The sequence below is a fragment of the Taeniopygia guttata genome, chromosome 26 (genome assembly GCF_048771995.1).
Source record: "Taeniopygia guttata chromosome 26, bTaeGut7.mat, whole genome shotgun sequence".
Taxonomy (NCBI): domain Eukaryota; kingdom Metazoa; phylum Chordata; class Aves; order Passeriformes; family Estrildidae; genus Taeniopygia; species Taeniopygia guttata.
The window spans coordinates 5,392,552-5,415,151 of NC_133051.1; the positions used below are offsets into that span (position 1 = coordinate 5,392,552).

Here is a 22,600-nt window from a genome sequence, read left to right on the forward strand (position 1 = left end):
GATGTCAGGGTGTGTGTGTGCCTCTGCCTGAGCTCTGAGCAAACCACAGCAGCCCCAGAAGAAAATCTTTTAGATAACTTGCAATAAACTGCCTTGAGACCGAACAACAGAGACTGCTGAGCCTTTCTTTGGCAGCACGGGCTGGAGGAGAAATTTTTCCAGCACACGGAGCCACCCCTGACCTAGGGTGAGCTCTGGCAGGATTCTACATTGCCCCATAGCTCCGCCCTCCCACACAAGATTCCCTGCTGGAATTGTGTTGCCATGGAGCAGCACAAAACCAGGAAAAAAACAGTTTAGTCCAAATAAACAGTATTTTCTGCATAGCAGATTTTGAAGCATTTATTCTTTTATTTGAGGATAGTTTACAAGTTTATAAGAATCAGGTTGTCCATCCATCCATCCATCCATCCATCCATCCATCCATCCATCCATCCATCCATTCATCTACCCACCCACCCATCCCAGCACCATTACAGTCCATGTTTGCAGGAGGAATGGAAATGTGCTCATGGCTGGTCAGGCTGAATATTTCCCAGCCCAAACCTTCTCATCAGAGTTTTTCATGGTGATTTCCCAAGGAAAAACCACCAAAAGTTCTTCCAATTAGAGAGGCTGGGAGAGAATTTGGGGAGAGGAGCAACAAAAATACAAAATAATGAAAAAAAAAAATCAATTTTTCTAGAAGAAAAGGAGAAAGAACCTGCTATGAAATAAAAATAGTGATGTGAAGGAGCTGCTGGAGAGAACTGAGGGGTGAAACAGAGGAGCTGGGAATGTTTGAGTGCTGTTCCCAGCTGTTCCCAGCTGTGCTTCCTCCAGCTGTGCCCAGCTGTGTGTTCCCCAAGCGTCCCCACAGATGACGAAACTTGGACACAGTGGGAAGGAGATTAAACAGCTCTGACAGCTCCTCCTGTCTGAGATGGTGGTGTGAGGGCTGCAAGGGAGGGGAAAAGGATGGTGGAGGGATGGGAAAAAACAGGGAGAGCAGGTGGTAAGTGGGATTTGTCCCAGAGGGAAAAGGAATTGTACTGGTCATGTCTCAGATCCATCTCCTGGGGTGCAAAACCCCTCATTGCAGAAAGACAGAGCACAGGATCCCCTAAAACCAAAATAACACCCCTCTCCCACCAGGGCTGTGGGATTTCTGCTACAGGGAAAATCCCAGCAAGCCCAAACCCACATTTTCCAACAGTGCAGGAGCAATAAATCCAACCCCTGTTCCACCACTGCTTTCTGAATGAAATTGCAAATCCAGGGATGCTGGCACGCTGTGTAATGATCACGGGGATCTGTCAGGAGATGAGACATCCGTGCAGCAGGTGTGGGACATCAGAGTGGATGAGACACTGCACGAGAAGCTGGGATTTTAATGGAAGCAGAAACTTAAAAAAAAAAAAAAAAATTCGAGTGAAACAGTGAAGTGGGAACAAAATGTTTTTCTCAGAAAACCTGCTGGCATTGGAGAGAATGGCAAAATGAGCTGTTGCTGGCTGCTCCCATCCAAAGTGCCACTGGAAATTTGCATTTTTAGGAAAGCAGAAGTGCCTTGTTACAACAGGGAGCGGAGCTGTCAGGAAATGCTGGCTCTCATTGCCCTGTGCCCCTTCTGCAGCACCAGAAGTGACAATAAAAGCTTCAAGGTCACAGTGGCTCATCCCCAGGGTTGTTTGTAGACCAGATAACGAGCATTTGTTGCAGGAGAAATCCCATTCCCTCTCTCAGAGCTCAGTTTTCCAGCAGAAACCCCCACAGGCTTTGAGCTGCGGTGCCCTGAACCTTTGGGGTGGCTGTGCCTCTGCGCCTGGTCAGCAACCCCAAATCCCACCCCTGACTGCCCACCCTGCTGTGCCATCAAAATCAATTAGTCAGGCAGACCAGGGAACTCATCCAGCTAAAAATGCCCCTTCTCTTTTCTTTTTGCCAGTTTATTCTTCAGCCAGAGCTGTCGCAGGTCTGGGAATTTGTCAGACCCCCAGGTCTGAAGTGGTGGGTGGGGAGGAACTATTTAAAATGGGTTTAGCAAAGCAGGGAGCTGGACCCGCCTTCATCCCCAGAGTGTCACCAAGCCAAGCATTTCATGTCATTTTGCCCTTTGTCCTCTCCAGTAAATGGGGAAATCTCTGCGTGTGGGGAATTCCTCTCTGACGCCGGGGACAGAGAAGAGAAATGTCAAGCAGATGAGCATCAAATAAAAAACACCAGACTGATGGGCAGGGCAGAGAGATAAGAAAGATGGTATTTATTTGAACAGCCACAGGAAATCAGAGATTGAAAAATGTCTAAAAAAAAAAAAAAAAAAAGCAGCAGCACATTATTTAACAAAAAAAAAATCAGATCATGCAGATGTTGGATGCATTTTCCAGCCAATCCCACCTGACTGTGCCCAGTCCCTCAGGGCTTCAACATCATTTTTTGGCCTTGTCTCGAGGGTAACCCCCATTGGTCTTATTGAGTGACTCCATGCTGCCGTTGCCCGTGGCCACGCTGGCCAGCAGCCGCTCCACCTCCCCTGGCAGCATCTGCTTCTCCTCGTTCTCCGTCTCCCGGTGGTAGAAATAGTTGAAATTGGAGACGATGACGGGCACGGGGAGGGCGATGGTCAGCACCCCCGCGATGGCGCACAGAGTCCCCACGATCTTCCCGCCCAGCGTGGTGGGACACATGTCCCCGTAGCCCACGGTGGTCATGGTGACCACGGCCCACCAGAAGCCGTCGGGAATGCTGGAGAAATGGGACTGCGGCTCATCGACTTCCGCGAAGTAAACGGCGCTGGAGAAGAGGATGACGCCGATGAAGAGGAAGAAGATGAGCAAGCCCAGCTCCCTCATGCTGGCCTTGAGGGTCTGCCCCAGGATCTGCAGCCCCTTGGAGTGCCGGGAGAGCTTGAAGATGCGGAAGACCCTGACGAGGCGGATGATCCGCAGGATGGCCAAGGACATGTTCTGCTGCCCGTTGAGTTCGCTCTGCTGGATCAGCTCGGTGGTGAGCGTCACGAAGTAGGGGATGATGGACACGATGTCAATGATGTTCATGATGTTCCTGAAGAACTCGGTCTTGCTGGGGCACACGATGAACCGGACAAAGAGCTCAAAGGAGAACCAGACGATGCAGGCGGTCTCTACGACGAAGAAAGGGTCCGTGAAGGTGCTGTGGGACAGCAAGGTGTCTGTCACATTCTTAGAAAGCTCCTGGGTGGACCTAAATTCCCTCTCCTCCCGGAACTCCGGCAGGGTCTCCATACAGAAGATGATGATGGAGATGACAATGACCAGGACGGAGACCAAAGCAACACCTCTGGCTGCGCTGGAGCTTTCAGGGTACTCGAAGAGCAGCCAGAACTGCCTGTGAAAGTCATTGGTTGGTAAGAGGGTCTCAGGATCCTTGATGAACCCTTCATCCTCCCGGAACTGGTCCATGGCTTCATCACCCAGCTCATAGAAGGTGATTTCATCAGCAAAGACGTCGATGGGGACGTTGGCCGGGCGCCGTATTTTCCCCCCAGACTGGTAATAGTACAGGATCCCATCAAAACTGGGCCTGTTCCTGTCAAAGAAATACTCATTCCTCATGGAGTCGAAGTAGCGCATCCTCTTTTCCGGGTCCCCAAGCAAGGTCTCGGGGAACTGGTCGAGGGTCTTGAGCCGTGTCTCAAACCTCAGCCCAGCGATGTTGATGATGACTCGTTGATCCCCCTCATCCATGCCCACCCTCTCTCCCACCAGGTGGTCACTGAACTCGGTGGAGAACCTGGAGAAGATGGTCTCATTGTTGGCGTTCTCGCTGTTGATGAGGATCCGCAGGTTGGACAGGAGGTTGGCGCAGCTGGGGTGGCCCTTCCGCGACTGCCCGGCGGGGCTGAGGTCGTTGGAGTAGCAGGGATCCTCCACGATCTGATCAGCGTTGTCAAAGCTGACTAGTGCCACCTCCATCTCCTTCCAACTGGCCACGTCCATCATACGCTAATCAGCTCAGCAGAAATCCCCGCGGCCGACGCCGGCTGCCCGCGCCTTTCCCACGCTAGGAGGATCTGCAAGGGACAGGGACACAGAGCTGAGCTGTGCATGTGCAGGGTAAAACAAACCTGAGGCTGCACAATCCTGCTTTGTTTTTAATGGAAGCATTAATGACGCTGAGCAGCAAAATGACTTCCAGCAAGTCACTGATCTTTGGATCCTGCAGACCATTTTGGCACGGCTTTGCCATTGTTAAACCTCCCCAAACCACCTACAGAACCCAAGGATGAAAGGTCAGGCAGCAGCAGGGGATGGGGGTGAAACCAGGTGTCCCACCCAGCCTCACCCCAGTGATCCCAGAGAGAGGGGTCCTTTCATCCATTTCCAAGTGCGGATCCAAAGCTCCGAGCAGGATTTGCAGGTTTTCAACATGGCTCTCCCAAGTTAAGGGCAGCCCTTGATCCAGGCAGGAGAGGCATTGGGTCAAACCCCAGGAGGTCCTGGGCACGTTGCAGATGGGTCAACCATTGCTTGGAAGCAATTCCCAAAGCAGGAAGCACACTGGAATTTGGGGAATGCAGCCCAGGGGGAAGCAGGCCAGGAGGAGGAATGTCCACCAGCCTCGGAGAACCCCTTTGGTCTGGGAAGAGGGGTAGGAACAGGACCCCTTGCCTTGGGGCAGGCAGAGGATGGTGTGACATCCTCCAGAGCTCTCCTAGTCCTCCTCCATAACAGACCTGATATTCCCAGCCCCAGGAAGAAGCTCAGGACTAAGCCTTGGGATCCCTTGGAGAGCTCCTTTCAGGCCACGGGGTGGATTATTTCCCAGCCCAGCTCTGAGAGGCGCTCAGGAACAGTCGCCATGCCCCCAAATATTCCCGGGCACACATCTCCCCGCACACCGACATCATTCTGAACCCAGCAAAGTTAAAGAGGAGCCCGGGGACCAGGCCAAGTTATGGAGCTGGGAAATTACCTGTCCTGCCTCAGGGAGAAGCACAGAGAGAAATTAGGTGTTAACAGGGAACACTTCTGTGGAGATTTTCCCCAGAATGAACTTTCTAAGTAAATTCAGTGCCCTGATTTATTTCCCCTCCAAATGTATTTCCCAGACATGAGACACCACAGGAGGACACGTGGAGCTGCTCTGCGTGACCGCTGCTCACCAAGGGCACTCTGGCTTTCTTACCCAGCCAGCTCCAGAGACAGGGAGACAAAAAACCCAAATGCCCTCAACTGCCAGGAATAGCAACACAATTGAGGCCACAGAGCAGCAGCGGTGGTGCCAGTCCTGTGATGAGGATGTCCCCAGTGCTGGGTTTGCTTCCCAGTGCTGGCAGGGACCCACCCCCCATGGGGCCCGAGCTGCCCCCGGTGCCTCGAGCTCCCTGTTCCACTGGAGGGATTTGGGGTGCTGAAGGTTTTGCCTCCCCAGAAGCCGAGGATCCATCCTGCTGACACACAGCTGGGGTAGAACAAGCCAAAATCCCCAATCTGTTGCAGAAATGGGCATGGAGAGCCTGACTTGCTACAAATCCTCCCTCTCCTCCTCTCAGCTTTACAGCCCCGCAGCAGAAGTTCACACAGGACCCAGCATCCATGTCCCAGACAAGGCTTCACCTCGCTCTGTCCTCGGTAGAAGAGATTCTGGATTTGGGGACAAATCCTACAATTTATCATAAGATATTTACAGACAAGGTTTCTTTGCTTGAGCTAAACTCACAAAGCTTGGCTGTTCTTAGAAATCCAGCCCTATAGAGCTGCTTCAGGCTGGCTTCGTGCCCAATTTCCCTCTTGGGGACATGTAGAGAGGAGTGGTGGGGCAAGGGACAGAACAAATGTCTGCAGCAGCATTGTTGTATCCTCAAAGTGACCTCAGGCAAAGCTGGGGAGCCTCAAGGACTCCAAACCTGAGTCCTCCAGCCCCAGCCGTGCCCAGCTCGGACATGCCCATGGTGCAGCTGCTCTCCATGGGGCTGGATTTACCCCAGGCTGGACTGTTCAGTGGCTTTGTGAAAAGCTGGTGTTGGCAGGATGATTTGTGGCATCAGAGCAGCATCCCAGAGGTGAGGATAACCCTGTTTCCAGCAGCATCAGGAGGCCTACAAAGGGATACTGCAACAAATCTGGCTCACATAAAGCACTTTCAAGAGAAAAATAAATATTAAAGGAAGAAAACCAGCACACATCATTCCCTTCTTGTGTTCTTATTTTTTCTTAATATAAATCCCAAGCTGATTTTTAAATCAGAATAAAATAAAGTCTGAAGCAGAGTTTAGTGTTCAGTGGCAGGGTGAGTTGACCTGGCCCACCACACCTCCAGCCAGGGGAAGGACCCAGAGGGGTCCACAGGTACAGGAACTTCTCTTGGCAGTGGAACAAAGAGCAGCTAAATCTGACCATTAAATTCCCAGAGCACTTCAGCTCCTTTTCAAGTCCTTGCAACAGTTTCCCATGGGATGCAGGGCTCTGAGGTTCCTTTACAGCCCCAGAGCTTGCTGATGTCCGTTTGTCCCATCACTGGAGGGAGGCGCCACCTGGCCCCAAACCACCTTATCTGTCTTGTTTTTAATTAAGACCAAAATTAACGGTGCATCCAAAGCCACAAAACATCCTCCCTAAGCTTTGCACCGCGCTCCGGGCTCCAGCTGAGGCTTGAACTAGAAAGTTGCCTCATTTTTTCCTCCTAAATCACCCAACATCTGCTTCTCAGAATCTGATTAACTAATATCCTTCACGGAAATCCCTGCCTGTGGAAAATCATAATAATAACAAAAAAACCACGCGAGGGAAAGCGACGGTGAAAGAGAAAGGTCATTTGGAGGGAGAGTTTGTGTTTTACCCATCACATCCCAGTGAGTCGAGGCTGTGGTTTCCATCAGGCTCTCTGCATCCAGTGAAACCTTCCTGCCTGCAATGCCCTCCTCCTCCCCCTCCTTTGACCCCCCTGCGGTGAACAATGCCCATTCCCAAGGTTTTTCCAGATTATTGGAGATGCTGAGCCTCTTCTCCCTTCTCCTGTCCCCTCCCCTCCCCATCATCCCGGGAAGGGCTGAGAAAGGAGGAGATTCTTCCCGCTGCCCGCCCACTCCAGCACCTGCGAGGACTTACCTGGACAGGGCATGGAAGCGCCAGGGCTCTCTGCATCTGGGAAGAGACTTATCAAACACAGACAGGGATGTGTAGGGAAAGTGATGAGCAAAAAGTCCAGCCGTACCCTTGGGAGGGATAACGCAGCCCATGTCACTGGGAGGGCTCCTCTCTCCTGGCCTCAGCGGGGAATTGGCAGCCCCGCGCCGGGGCCGGGCTTGGGCAGGAGCGGGATCCGCCATCCCCCTGCGAGCCCAGAAATCAGCCGGGGCTCCATGGCAAGCCCTGGTGGCACGCTGGGGTCACCCTCTCCCCGCTCCCCCTCGCCCGGGGAGGGGGGACCCGGCCACCCACCTCCTGCCCGCGAGACGGGGGAGGACGTGTCCTTCTGGCGGATGCCACCTTTAATCCCCAATAATGCTCCGGATGGTCCAGCGCGGACCGCTCTTGTCCGTGACGTGGCGAGGTCTGAGCTGGTCCCCGGGAGGGAGCCGGAGAGGGGGGACAGGGACCCGCACCCCGCTGGCACCGGGAGGGGGATTGCCAGCGGGCAAAAGCGCTCCTTTTAATATCACTATAAAAGAATGGCTTTAAAAAGAGGAGGGGAGGGGAAAGCCCAAGGGTTGGAGCATCCCCCGCTGCCCACCTACCTCTCGCCTGTGGTCGTGGGGACAGCGGGCGCCTTTCCAGGAGGGGACGGCCACAGTGCCACCACCCCCACGTGGGACATCTCGGTCCCCGCCCCGGGGGACTGGGACCAGTTGCAGCAGCGGGTACAGCTGGCACAGCCCAGCAAAGGGCATCGGCGGGGGACGAGGGAGAGGAGGGACGTGGCCCTTCCTCCCGCCTGGGTGCAGCTGGGTGCTGGCTCCGACCCCAGCGCCAGCGGGCTTGTCACCTCCAGGAATTAATTAATTAATAAATAAGCACTCTGGGTGGACAGGACTAGGCAGGTTGGCATGAGTTGTTAAAATAACAGGGATTTTGGTGGGTTTTTTTTCTCAATTTTTTCTTTCTTTCCATTCCAGAGCTTGCTAGTGCTCGCGGCCATCTCGCCTTGGGTACTCCAGAGTGATTTTATCCCCGTTGGCCTCACCCAGGGCTGGATCCTGCCTCTACCTTCACCCAGGTTATTTTCCCACCCTCCTTTCCCTCCTCCATCCCCTCCTCGCCCTCCCAGGACGGAGGAAGGCAGAGGAGGAGGTGGCACATTTCTACCCGCCGGCTTCAGCCTGAATTCCTGAATTCCTCCTCGGTGACGTTCCTTTGCTCTTGAGGGACCCGCTCACCTCGATTTCCCCCCCTCCAGCATCCTTTTCTGTCCTCTGAGCTATTTCTTCTCTCATGGCGTTAATGAGCACATTAAACCTCCCTGTCCCGGAGGAGAGCCCGGCTTGGAGCATCTTACAGACATCTCCAGCCTTCTGTGATGGAAAAGGGACAGGAGATTACCCAGACCTTTGATCAGGTCCTTCAGGGAGGTTTTAGCATTTTACACACCATTTCTCTATCCCTACAAACTACAGTCCTTAAATTTACCCTCATCCCAGTGAGGGCACCTATTAACAAAAAATAATTAAATTTAGATTCCTGGCACTTCGATTCAGCTTACATCCATCTCCCCTCCAAACCCAGCTTTGGAAGGGCTTTGACCACAGGGTGATGGGGGCTGTAGGTAAAATCCGACCTTTTTTGGTGTTTTTTTTTTTTTTCCCAAAATCTACTTGGAACTAGCCAGGGTCATTTAATGCACCCGGGCAAAGAGCAGCTCTGGCGGAGGGAAATGCAGAGCATGAAGAGCATCCAGAGGAGCGGATCTGGGATAGCGGGGATATCCCTGGGGTGAAAACTGTGCTGTGGTCCAGGGGAGATGGGTACGGGGGAGATGCCCGGAATAACATCACTGCCTGCAAGAAACGGGACAGTTACACAACTCCCTCATCTCCGGGGAGCCCGGCTGCACCCCGGACACCGCCGGGAAGCTTCTGCCTTTGTATTCCGCCAAGGTGACTTTAAACACGCTCTTGGCTCGAAGGATTTCAATCCCCCTTCCAGCCAGGCTGCCCCAGGCACTCGTCCGGCGTTTCTTTCCCTCTAATCCCCTGCTCATGGAATCACCGGCTCTGCTGGGATTTATCCCACGGACAAATTTGGCCCCTGAGGGTGTCCTGCATCCGGGATGCACCAGAATCCAGCGAGTCCTGCTAGGGGATCACTGCTCAGCAGCTCTGCACGCACAGCTCCGACACCAGAGGGGAGATAAACCACCCCCGAGCCTGTCCAAAACCAGAGAGGGATTAGCTGGCAGAGGAGGAATTTCTGGCAGCAGGTCCCTGAGTTATTGTTTGGACAGGGAGCTTCATTTTCCCAGTGGGAAATCGCTCAGGAGACCGAGCAGCTCATCGCAGCCCTTCCCCTCTGATCTGACACGGATGAGCCGGAGCGGGGTGGGGACAAGGAGGAGGTTGGGGGGTCCTGCAGGTCCTGGCCCGCAGTGGGACCAGGCAGCCACAATTCCTTCGCTTCTCCTGAATTCCCAAGCAGAACGGTGCCCCGCAGAGGCTGCTGTGAAATCCGTGTGAGCCGGGCTCTGCCGGGATCCGGCACCGGCTTCGGGCCACGGAGCAGCTCAGGGCACTAATGAGCCTCTGCTAATTGTCCTCTCTTTGCAGCACTAATTACCTGGGGTTCGGTAATTCCAGCCCCGCGGCTCTGGGATGGAGCTCAGGTGGCTCCGCGGCGTTTCCACCAAGGGAATTTTTCTTATTTCTCATTCCAGCTAATTGAAGGGCCCCTCAATTAGCAACAGTCCCCCAGCATCAGCAGGGCTGGATTTTGGGGGGTGCTGCATGTAAAACCACACCCCAGACCCTTGAACGCCCTCGACTGGGGCTGGGGTTATAAATATTCGAGCTCTGATTCCAGCAGGGAGTGTCCTTGGAGGCTTAGTGAGGTGCCCCGGGCACCTGGCACTGATGGAGCGGGGCAGGAATCCTCTCTGGAAGGAATCAAGGAGCTGCTGGGCTCGCTGTGAAAACTCATCCTCCTCCTCAGGAGAGGTGTTTGCAAATTGAACCCTTTAAATTCCAAGCAAATGTGTGGAAATGAGCAGGAGGGGAGATGCTGGTGGTTTATGAATGATGAAAATACAGGAAAGACTAATTCAGATCTTCCAGGGGATGATGGGGTCTGGCAAAAGCTGCCTCTGCTTTCGAGTCCTGACTGTGACAACAGTGGAGAAGTGGAAAAGGGGCCAAAATACACTGAAATAATGGTGTGGCTCAGAGCAGTCCCAGGGTTTCTCCAGCCGCAGGAGAGCCCAGGGCTTAGGAGCAGCCAGACCTGAAACCTCTTTGCTTCTAAAAGCAGAGGTTAAAGTTTGTCTGTGGCAAGGGGGGGCAGGATGAACCTCAACATTTAAACACACAAATTGTCTTTAAACTGAAAGAGGTAGGTTCAGATGAGGTATCTGGGACAAATTCTTCCCTGTGAGGGTGGGCAAGCCCTGGCAGAGGTGCCCAGAGCAGCTGTGGCTGCCCCTGGATCCCTGGCAGTGCCCAAGGCCAGGCTGGACAGGGCTTGGACACGCTGGGATCACTGAAGGTGTCCCTGTCCATGGCAGGGGTGGGACAGGATGGGCTTTAACATCCTTTCCAACCCAAACCATTCCAGAATTCCATGAAATTGCACCAGGAAACAAATTATGAGCCTGAACAAGCAGCCACCAACTCCTGTGGGCTGCTTCCATCCCTGTGCCTCAGTTTCCCCGGAGCGGTGGATGTGCCATAAAGCCAGGCAGGAGCTCTCCAGGACAAGATGCACATGGGGAAGATCCCCAGCTGGATTCCCAGTGCTGGATTGGAGTGTCCATCACTGCTGGCCCCACGGCAGGCAGAGACATGTCCACCCTACAGCCCTCCCCACTTTTCATACCTCCTTCTGATTTCTCCACCCCTATTTTTTTATATATAAAAAAAAAAATCTGATTATCAGAGAGCTCAGTACATACAGTACACACCACGAGACAGATGAACCCTTTCTTATACCCAACCATGGAGTCCAAAATTAATCAGCTATGGATTAACCGGGTCAGGATGTAATTTAATAACCAGCGAGGGCTGGTTCCTGCTCGGAGGGAGCCGCGGGGTCCCGCACCGGGTGTGCCGTGAGAGCTGCCACAGCCCAGCGCAGGTAGCAGGGAGAGGCAGATGGGCTGAAATCAGCCCTGCGGCGGTGCCGGCTGCTCAGCCAGGGCACAGGGACAGGGACAGGGACAGGGACAGGGACAGGGACAGGGACAGGGACAGGGACAGGGACAGGGACAGGGACAATCTGGGACCGGGCCAGGCTTGGCTGCTGCTGAGCCCTGCTCATCTTCCCTGCACTCCGAGCCGGGGTTTTAGCCTGATTCAGGAAAAGATTGAAATGGATTTTTGGCTGTGAGGTGCTGCGGTGGCTTTTTTGGGGATGCTGAGTGGGCTCTTTGGGGCTGGGGTTCTGTCCCCCCTGGGACTCACGGAGCAGTTGCTGCTGCGAAGTGTGGGGCGCGCTCTGGGAAGTGGCTGCTGAATGGCCACAAAGCATTTGGGAAGCGCTGGGAGCAGCCTGGAGCAGCAGGGCTGTGGGAAAGGAGGTGCGTGGAGTGACCCCTTCCCTCTGGAGCATCCCGGCCCCGCCCGGGCGCCTGCCGGGGGCCGGGGCAGGCGGCCACCCCCGCGCTGCCCCCCTCCTGCTTACTGCCCTGTAACACGAGCACGAATCCGATCCCAAATCGATGGGAAACTTTCCCAGCCTGTCCCAAAGTGCTGGGATAGAGGCAGAGCCGCCCCCCTCCAGCCGCTCCCCACCCCCAAAGCAGCATCCAGAGCTCGGTGCTGTCACCTCGCTCTGCTCCTAGGGGTGAACAAAGGACTTTGTCCCCCTCAAAATCTGCACTGGCAGCAAACCCTGGAGGAGGTCGGCGGCCGGAGCCAAAAATGGAGAGAAGGTATAAATGGAAAGCAATAGGAAGCCGCTAATCGGGTCAGACAGATCCTGCATTGATCCCGGTTTCTGCAACAGCAGCACTGAAAGCAGCCGGCGGCAGGTTTGGGGTCCCGGTGTCGCTCCGAGCTTGTGGCTTCATGAGCTGAGCCAGAGCCACTGCAGAGGTCAGGGCAGCCCCCAGCCCAGCCCAGAAACCCCCACGGTAGCCCCGGGAGAGGACAGGGGAACTTGGACCCACAAAAAGTAATTAGGACTTAAAGTGACCGAGATGATGCCAGTGAGAGCCTCTGACTCCTGGTAAATCCGGGGCTCCTCACAGCACTCACCCCGTGCCCAGGAACACTTCCCCCTCCCTGCTTCTCCAAGGACAAACTAAACTTCCCCCTGGTTATATATACCCACCAAATAAAAAGAAGAAAAACAGCACCCGAGTGCCCCAAACCCACCCACCAAACTCTCCTCTCCTCTGCCCCCCAAACTTCCCCCGGCCACCACGGCGGCTGAGCCCGAGAGGGGAGCAACAAACCCGGTTTGGGCATCGTCCTCATCCTCGTCCGGCGTGCGGGGTGCCCGTGCTGCCATCGCCGCCCCCGGGGCTGCACCAGCCGGGGCTGCCCGGCGGAGCTGCCCCTCGCCTCGGCGGCAGCGCGGGGATGCTCCAGCCGCTCCTGCGGAAAGGCGATGCCGGTGCCCACGTGAGCCCGGTGGGACTCCTTGCCCTCATTCTCCTTGTGCCTGAAATGGGTTTTTTTGCTCCCTCTGTGGTCCTGCCGGCGGCAGCCAGGGCTCCAGCGCGCCTATTCTTGTCTACAAAAGGGTCTGAGGCCTTTGCTTTGTGAGGGTGAGGAAGGAGCAGCGGGGAGCAGAGGAAGAGGGGGTGATGCCCAGGTGTGACCCTGGCTGTCCCCTCCGAGCAGGGCGGCTCACTGGGGTGCTCTGGACAGGGCTCACAGGCACCTGGTTCTTTGCACCCACGGAGAGAAAAGCTGGAAAACCAGGAGCCTGCAGCACTCCCAGTGCCAGCACGGACACACACCGAGCACCCAGGGCCCCTCCAGCCCTTTGTCCAGCCACTTCCTCACCCGAGTCTGGCCCTTCTCTGGCACGCAGGAAAATCCTCTGTTCCCAGAGCTGTGGTTGCCAGCACTGAGCTCCCAAACTGCTGGAGCTCCAGGAGCTGGAACTGCCTCCTCAGGGCTTTTCCCATCCTGTTTTGCTATGGGCAGGGGGAATTGTTCATCCATGAGATCCTGTGGGGGGTGGCACACCTCGATGGACAGCTCTGGGTCCTGGCTGTGCCTTGCTCTGAGCCCAGAGCAGCTCTCAGCAGGTTCTGGGCAGAGCTTTGGATGTGGCCACAATCCCTCTGTTATTCCAATGATCCATCGGGGCTGTGAGCATCACCCACCACCTCCACTTGAGGCAGCCCAGCTGCTGTTCCAAACCTCTGCCCGTTTTTCCAGCAGGATTTATGAAACCACAACTATTTCCCTTTCCATGCATTCCTTCAGTGTCAGTGAGCTCTGCCTTCCTTCCCTGCCCCAAAACTTCCCAAGCAAAGGCAAAAATATCACCCTGGAAAGGGATCGGACACACAGGAATGGGGGAGCACCAGCCAGGGCATTTCCTGACTGACCTCCAAAAGTCATCTGCATCCTGAATCCTGCTGCCAGCATCTTGGGATGCGGAGTTTTCCCTCAAGCTTTATTCCAGCCTGTGTAATTGGGGCAGGTTTCCATGCTGTGCTGCTGAACTGGGATAGGAAAATATTGAGATCAGCCTGCACTGAGCCCTTCCAGAGGCAGTGGAGTGTGCAAAGTTGGGGTCTCAAAGTTGGGGTCTCCCAAAGGTGTTACTCCAGAGAAAACCCAAGGAAATAAAAGAATCCTGGAAAACCAGGTCTGGAAAATTCCCCCCAACTGTGGAAAAAAGATCTCAAAAAAACCCCCAAAAGCCTCCCCGTGGGTCACTCTTCCCCTGGCAGCCCCGGGCTCCCTCAGGAAGCTGGAGCTGATTTTGCCTTGGAGCAATTTCCCCATCTCCTTCCCATGACCTTTACAAACAGAGGCAGCCTGGGGATTCACAGCTGCCCCACTCCACAGCCAGGCAAAGCCACAGTTTTCCCAGCTGCATCCCAGGAGCTGAATTCCACCTTGGGATGCAATGGGGGATCGGTCTCAGGGCACAGATACAGAGCCTTGCCTATAAAAGCTGCAGTTTTAAGCCATTTTGGGGTTGGAATAGCTCAACCCAGGAAGCCCAATCCTATCTCTCTGAGAATCAGCAAGACAATCAATTTTTCTCCCACTAAAAATTGGGAGAAAAAATTACTGTCTTGCTGATTTATTTATTTATTTGGTTGAGGCTTTGTTTGGCTTGAATTTCTGCAATCTCTAGAGATTGATTCCTGCTGAGGCTGTGAAACTCTTCACACAGCAAACACAAATCAGCTCTTACTGAGTAATCCTGGGATGATGCTTGGCTGGACCTCAACCCAACACTACCTAAGGAAAACCTCTGATCCCTGTGAGCTCTGCCACCCATCCCTTCCCCCAGTGACTGGTTTTCCATGGACTTTTCCAGTTATTTGGAGGATGGAGGCGTTGGTAGAGCAAGCAGTGAGAACTGAGCCAGCACCAGGACTGGCTCCTGCACTGACCCGCAGGACCAGGGAGGACATCCTAAACCAGACCCTCAGAAAATCATGTTATTCCTCACCACGAAGTACAAACTGTACCAAATCCATAGAACCAGCAGCAGTTTTGACCCAATATTCCCTCCCCAAACCCATCTCTGTCTCTGGAGTGAGCACTGTGCACTGGGGATTCCCACATTCCCTCCTTGGGATCACCTAAAATGTCTCTCTTATTCCCAAACCAACATAAAAACAGACATCCCATTAACTATATTATTATTATTGCAGCCTAAACCTGACATCATCTTTCCTGTACCCCATCCCCTCCCAGTTTAATTCATCCCCATGCAACGGATGCTCCCAACGCTTTGGAATTTAAGCGACTCCTTGGCAGCCATGGATTTCAGCCTGTCAGAAATCCTGATGAATTATTTCACTCCAGGTCCTCACAGTTTAATTGGAGCAGGCTGAAGGCAACAAATATTTCCTCGGAGTGTTTTGATGTCCTCGCTGGTCCCTGCACACATTGCCATAAAGCAGATTGCAGCAGCTGAGGATTTTCTAATGGAAGCCTTGCAAAACATTCAAACCCATTAAAAAGATCACAGCCAAAAGTCACCACTTTATTTAAGTCTTGGAAGAGAAAGAGAGGCTGCAAATGCTCAAAGCACAGAGTGTCTCTGTCTGGGGTCGGGCACAGACCCAAGAGCAGCCAAAACTCCTGTATCAGCACAAGTTGGTCTAAAACCACGAACCCAGCACCAATTTAGCTGGAGATAAAATGGAAACCTTTTCAACCAGGTGATTCTTCCACATCCTACTGACAATAAAGTAAAATAAGTGGCTTAATGTAGGTGGGAACTTCCCCAGCTGGGTGTTGGGCTCAGCTGCATTTCCATGATACCATCAGTGGCGTCTACAAGCACAGAAAACACAATAAAAATCACTCACCTGCAGCCCTGCTCAGGCAGCCCAGGTTACAGCCCTGCCTCGGGCAAGACGAGGATCCCGGGGGTTCTGGACATGGCAGGTCCCTGCACGCCTCTGACACGCAGGTAAGGATTAGAGTTTGTCTCAGGAAAGCCTCAGATTCGGAAATCCTACACCCCAGTGAAACCCTACCTTGCCTCGCTGCCCTTGGATTTAAAGGAAACACGGGGAGAAACGCGGTGCAGCTTCACACACGGGGGAACTCAGCCCCAGAGCACCCCAAACCCTCCAGCAGCCGCCCCCAAGGGAGGGCTTACACCTCCCAGAGCCCATCCCCGGGCTGAGTGCCCCCAGGGATCCCTTCAGAGCCTGGGAACAGATTTATCCCACTGCTGCTCCATGGGCAGGACTCCCATGGAGGGAGGGAGTCCCCCTGGCACCGAGGGCTGTCCCCCGGCACCAACGCCTGCTTTGAGAAGCAACATTTACATTTTAAGACTAAATGATCCCCAGGTGTCCAGGAGCTCTTACCTGCCCAGGTGTGGCTGTAGCTCAGGCCCTGGGTCCCACCAAGGCTGGCCAAGGCCTCAGCGGGTGCTGCATGACTTTGGGATTGGGTCCTGGCCTTCACCTCTTCCCTGTGCAATGATTTAGGGCCATGAGGCCAAAACTTTGGGGACCAATTGACTTGAGACCTGTCAGTGTCTCAGAGAGTCCCTGGGAGCTTTTCAGGGGATTTCCAGGAGCCAGCACCCCACACTGTGGGTGTGGATTTCTCTCTCGGGGTTCCTGAGGGTCAGGGTAACCCCAAGAGAGAGATCCGAAAAAGAGTCTTTGCTTCCCTAGCCCGAACACAGCTAAAGAAGGAGTCTTGGAATGCTTTCAGCTACTTTTTCAAGGTTGCTTATTTCTTCTTATCTGTATATTCTTTCTCTGAACTGCCATGGTCTGCCTAGTTCAGAAGCCAAAGCAGTCTGGCCTTGGGTCCTGGGTGGCTCCCACATTATACAGTCAAAACTCCATGTGTATGTTTGTAGGTCTCAGATTCAGTCAAAGAGAAAATGGAAAATTTCTAACCAGGCAGAAGCCTGAGAAACTGCTGAGAAGAATGGAAATAAGGTTCTTTATCTCTCTTGTTGTTCACATTGTTTATAGTTCAGTTTTGCTACTGTGCGTCATTCACTGCACACCAATAGTTGAGATGTTTTCACTCCAGGAGCAATGGCGTTGTTCTGCACAAAGCTCTGTATCAAAGAGCAATGTATTTTGAAATAAATCAGAGTTATACTCTCAGCCCTCTGAACAGAATCTATTCATTCCCATCCTGCCTCAACAGCGTCGTATGTTTACAATTTCTTCACCAATTCCTATCACCCATGTTAGACAGTGAATCTCTGCCTTAAACCAATAGAAAAGTGTCACCATCACACCAAGACACGGAGGACAAGAAGAACAAGAAGAAGGTCAGGACACGCCCAAATCCCTCCATCTTATCCCCGGAATCCCTTATCTTAAAAACCCCCAAATTCTATTTTTCCACCCCGTGTCAGTTTAAATATCACACTACTAAAATCCTTGTGACTTGTAATTCCTCATCCAGAGTTGGCAGTTTTCCATGGGCTAAAATCAAAGCCACAGCTGTTTTTGACTTCTTGCCAAGGTCTCTGAGACCCCTGCCAGGGTCTCGAGACAGCCAGGGCAGCCAGAGGGATGTCCTGGACTCCAACAGTGGGGAGCAGGAAAAGGGGCCCCACATCAGCTCTGAGCACCCCACATTGCAGGGAACAGGAAAAGGGGCCCCACATCAGCTCTGAGCACCCCACACTGTGGGGAACAGGAAAAGGGGCCCCACATCAGCTCCAAGCCCCAGGCAGAGCTGGGGAAGAGATCACCAAAACCCCAAGGATGGAGAAAGGTCTTCCCTTTAGCCAAGACCCACCTCATTTCCTGAGCACCTCTTGGTGCTGTAGAAGATTTTGGCTGCTCTGGTGGCTCCTTCCAAGTCTATGGTGTGGTGTCCTGCTTAACTTTATCCCAGGAATATGTGGGATGTGTTAAACCCATCTTCTTCCAGGGGAAGAGGACAGGAGGAAGGTACAGGCTGGAGGCTGCAGTGTGGCCATGGATGGGTGGTATTGTCAGAATCTGAGGTATTGATGATTCTGAGATTGTAGAAAGTCTCTGTCTGTCAGCCCCGCTGCCAAAGCAGAAGCCATAATTGGTCTGTGCTGTTTCAAGGCTGTTTATTCTGTTTATCTCTAACATGTTCTGCTGCCCTGCCGCAGCTCTGTCCTGCAGGGCAGCGTGTGGGGCTCTGCCCTCAGTGGGATGGTACAAACATTAAATACCACAAACTACCTGTGCTGGATTTACAATAACGTGCCAATATCTGTCACCTACATTGGACAGTGTGTCCCCAGCCTGAACCAACAGAAAAATGCCAACACCACAGTGAAACATGGAGGGCATGAAGGAGGAGAAAAAGGACAAGGCACACCCAATTTCCTCCATCTTGTCCCCTTTGGACCCCTAATCTAGAATCCTAAAATTTTACTTTTGCACCCGTGCCACACTTAATTATTACTTATATCAAACACTCAGAGCTGGTAATTGATCCTGTAGGATTGAAAACTCTTTTCCATGGACAGAGATCACAGCCAGTGTCTCTGGGGGCTCTGTCCAGGGGGTTCCTGACCCCTGCCTGGGTCCCAGACCTGCCAGGGCAGCCAGAGGGAAGCCCTGGACTCCCACACCCCACCTCTCCTTGCCACACTGAGCTGACCAACATTTTGGTGTTCAATATCACACCCAATCCCACAGAAATCAGGGGCAGCAGGTGCTGGAGGAAAGGTCCATGGCTTGGCTTTAACCCAGCTCAGGAGGAAGCCCCAATGTCCAAACTCATCCTTCAAGCACCAGGGAGGGCTGTGCAAGCCCAGCACCCTCGGAGGTGGCTCTGCTCTGGGTATTTCCCAGGGGGTTCCTGTTACACTGCAGCCATGGGAATCTCATTAATTACTGGTTCTGCTGAATGGTGGTAACGAAGGCCCAGGACACATCAAGAATCATGTTCGCATGGCAAAGTGGCACAGGAACACCCTCGGAGGGTGCTGCTCCACAGAAAGGCCTGAAGTTGTTACAAGAACGTCAGGAGACTTGATACAAAGGGCCAGCTTATGAATAGCTAATGGGGGAATAAATTATGCACCCACTCAGCTGGATTGGGTTTCTGCCTCCTCACTGCACCCTGACATCCCCATCACCCCCCTGCTCTCTGCTTTCTGTCCCCCCTGGCTCTTTCTTCTCCTTATTTTTGTACTTGGCAGGATTTTAAATGTGTTTACCCATCACCAAAAGCTTCAAAGGCGAGTCCACCCTGTGCCAGGGTGATGCCAGAGCAGGACTGGGCACCACCCTGAGCCCTCTCTGGGGAAGGCTGGACGTGTCTCCCATCCCAGCAGAGCTTCTCCCGCTCCCAGAGACCCCATGATGCCCTGGAAACCTGAAAGAAAAGCTCCAGGCAGCAAAACAAAAGCTTCCCACCGTGGCTTTCTGCAGGACGTGCGGTGCCCTGCCTGCCATCTGCCCGTGCCCGAGCTGCCCGTGGCGAGGGCGGCCAAGCAGCACCAGCGGCTCCCGGGCAGGCGGAGAGAGCCGGGAAAAACCGGGAGAGGGCCTGGAGAGGGAGAAAAGGGGGGCGTCTTTGTGTATGGGGACTTCGGGTTCCCAACACCCCCGAAATGCAGTCCGGGAGAAGGGAAAGCTGAGGTTAATTTCGCAAAAGGAGATTTGGGGATGTCCCCGTCGCTGGGCAGCCCGGGGAGGGCGCGGCTCTGCCCCGCAGCGCAATTCCAGCGGGATAACGCCGCAGCTGCTGCGGGCTGGGACCGCCACCGCTCCTATTGCAGCTGGGACAGCAATTCCCCTCCCTCCTTCCCGAGCCCCGCTTCCCTTCTGGGCTGCGGGCAGCGCGGTCCTTCCCGGCAGAGGCTCCCCCCTGAGCTCCAAACCCCGGGCCAGTGTGTTTTTCTGTTAAATCGCTCAAATCCCACCCACCCTGGGCTGTGGGAACCCAGGGCTTCCCTCTGGCTGCCCTGGCAGGTCTGGGACCCTGGCAGGGGTCAGGAACCCCCCTGGACAGAGCCCCCAGAGACACTGGCTGTGATCTCTGGCCATGGAAAAGAGTTTTCAATCTTACAGGATGAATTACATGTTCTGAGTGTTTGATATGAGTAATAATTAAGTGTGGCACGGGTGTAAAAGTAAAATTTTAGGATTCTAGATTAGGGGTTCAAAGGGACAAGATGGAGGAAATTGGGTGTGTCTTGTCCTTTTTCTCCTTCTTCATGCCCTCCATGTTTCACTGTGGTGTTGGCATTTTTCTGTTGGTTCAGGCTGGGGACACACTGTCCAACGTAGGTGACAGATATTGGCACGTTATTGTAAATCCAGCACAGGTAGTTTGTGGTATTTAATGTTTGTACCATCCCACTGAGGGCAGAGCCCCACACGCTGCCCTGCAGGACAGAGCTGCGGCAGGGCAGCAGAACATGTTAGAGATAAACAGAATAAACAACCTTGAAACAGCACAGACGAATTATGGCTTCTGCTTTGGCAGCGGGGCTGACAGACAGAGATTTTTACAATCTCGGGATCATCAATACCTCAGATTCCGACACTGGGCCCCGGCACGGGCAGCACGGAACGCTCACACCGGGAATTCCCCGCTCCTGCTTTCGGCCAGCTCTGGGCACAGCCACGTCCCCAAAGCCCCGAGGAGGTGAAGAGCATCTGGGGCAGAGCCAGGAGCAGCATCCCAGCCCCTGGCCATGGGCGACGGTCCCTGCGGCCCTTTCCCCTTCTCTAATCTCCCATTATCGCTTTCTCTGCCCGCTCTGATTTCACGGGCTGGGCAATCTGATCGCCACCCCCGCTGCAAACACCGTCACCGAGCACCCGGAGCCCGCAGCGACCCCGCTGCCCTCCCAGCTCCTGCCGCTCAGCTGCGGCTCCAGCTCCGGCCAGGCTCCTTTTCCATGCCTGTCACCTTCTGGGTGGCTCTGGATAACCCCAGCCCGCCTCACGGCAGCTCCTGCTCACCCAAATCGCGCTATTCTGTGTCAGTAATAGGAAACTCGCAGCACTTCTCTCCCTCCCTGGGGAGAGCCGCGTCTCACCCAGGACGGGGATGACGCCTCAGCATCCAGCTCCAGCCCTAATTTAATCCCCACAAGTCTCCTCCATCGCGGGGGGAGGGGGAGGTGTTGTTTGTTCATTTTTTATCAGCCAGAGGATGCGGAATTACAGATTCATTTGGGTTGGGAAGGACCTTAAAGTGCATCTCCAGTTCCCTGCCATGGGCAGGGTCACCTCCACTGCCCCAGGCTGCTCCAAGCCTTGTCCAGCCCGGCCTGGGACATTTCCAGGAATGAGGCAGCCACACCTGCCCTGGGCTGAAGCAAAGGAGAGGGAAATGGTTTCTTTACAGATGATCAGGGCAGCAAAGAGTCACAGATGGAAAACAAAACGCTGGAACAAGTTGGTAATCAAATGCTTTCCCTTTGGTGCCCCTGAAAGTCAGGGAAAGATGGAGGAGTAAGGAGGAAAATGGAAAATTGGGATCTCTGCTGTGTCCTTTCTTCTCCCTGCACATGCTGGGGTCAGGCAGGAGGAAGGTGAGGAGGAGGCTCTGTGGCCCTCGCTGGAATCAGCATCACTGGAGGGGAAAATTCCCTGAGCCAGCACCCACCCCGAGTGGATATTCTGCTCCGTGGACTCACAAGGCCAAACATGGCAACACTTCATCACCACAAAACCCCGTCCAAAGCAGGATTATAAATAGGGAAACTGAGGCACGAGAGGGCTGAGCTGCCAAACACCTCCTCCCACGGGGCAAGGGAGGAGCAGCTTTGCTCCTCTTCCTACCCACGGCTCTGCCTGTTCTGAGCTCTCCAGCTGAATCTCCAAATCAGGTCCCTGCAGCAGCTGCAGCCTGGTAACTTCCCAAAGTGTTTGCTGGTGCCTCCAAAGCAGCAGCTCCTGTCTGCTCTGTGCTTACCGGGTCTTGTTGGCCACGGGTGACGCTGAAAAAATGACCAAGGAAATTAAAGTTACTGTCAGTAATCTTAAATTCACCTTTCAGGGGAATTTGTGCCCCTCCTGGAGAAGATTTAGCGGACCGTAAACTAAAATAAAATTAAAAAAAAAAAAAAAAAAACACAAAACAGTATCGGGAATGAAATCCAACAGTGCCGCTGTCTGGGGGAGGGAAGCACAGCAGCTCCATCCAGGAGGGTTTGCACAGCTCACAATAATAATTTAAGCTCATCGGCACCGGGAACAGCCCAAGGTGCGCCCCGTGTTCCCCAGGATCTGCGGTGCTGCTGAGGGAGAGGGACCTCCCCACCCCACCCTCTGCAGGGATGGAACACGGAAAATTCACCCCAAAAAAGGCTCCTGGAGATGTGACATAACAGCTCCAGCCAGAAGAGGACAGTGGTGCCTGTGTTTTATTTAGGGCTGCACCAGGAGGGGTTGAAGGGCTCCAGTTGCCTCTTTGCTCTTCAGATCCCCCTTTCCAACTCACAGCCGGGCTCTGAGGGGGTCCAGACTGTTCCCAGGGACAAAACCCATCCAGGGGAGGGTGCAGAGGGGCTCGAGGGACAGCAGCTGCAGCAGGGCTGGGCTCTGGCTGCTGGGAGGGAGCAGAGAGATATTGCAACAAAGATTGAACCTGAGGATGTACAGAATTCATCTTTTGGGGGAAAATTTTCACTTCAGATTAGGAGTTACTGGGCTGATGGGAAAATTGAGGAGAGAGCTGCTTCAGCTGTGCCATCTCTCTCTAGGGAAGAGATAAATAATGTGACAGAAATGTTCCTCTTGTGGGCAGAGACAAAAGAGAATGGAAACACCTAGCTATCAAAGTGAATTTCAATATGACACTTATATGCACGTTGATATGTAGATAAATATCATATAACTGCACAGAAACAGGTATTCA

At 53.7% G+C, this 22,600-nt stretch overlaps 1 protein-coding gene across 1 annotated transcript; it reads right to left on the bottom strand.

The window, feature by feature from the left end:
* Nucleotides 1-306: 306 nt before the first annotated feature.
* Nucleotides 307-12,753, bottom strand: KCNA10 (potassium voltage-gated channel subfamily A member 10). The gene is made up of 2 exons (XM_002196286.7): nt 12,559-12,753; nt 307-4,030 (listed from the first exon to the last, which is right to left on the bottom strand). The coding sequence occupies exon 2, from the start codon at nt 3,957-3,959 to the stop codon at nt 2,409-2,411; it is 1,551 nt and encodes a 516-aa protein (XP_002196322.1). The 5' UTR covers nt 3,960-4,030; nt 12,559-12,753; the 3' UTR covers nt 307-2,408.
* Nucleotides 12,754-22,600: the final 9,847 nt, after the last annotated feature.

Excerpts from the sequence above, each read along its gene's own strand:
- KCNA10 (XM_002196286.7), bottom strand. The coding sequence starts at position 3,959 with ATGATGGACGTGGCCAGTTGGAAGGAGATGGAGGTGGCACTAGTCAGC.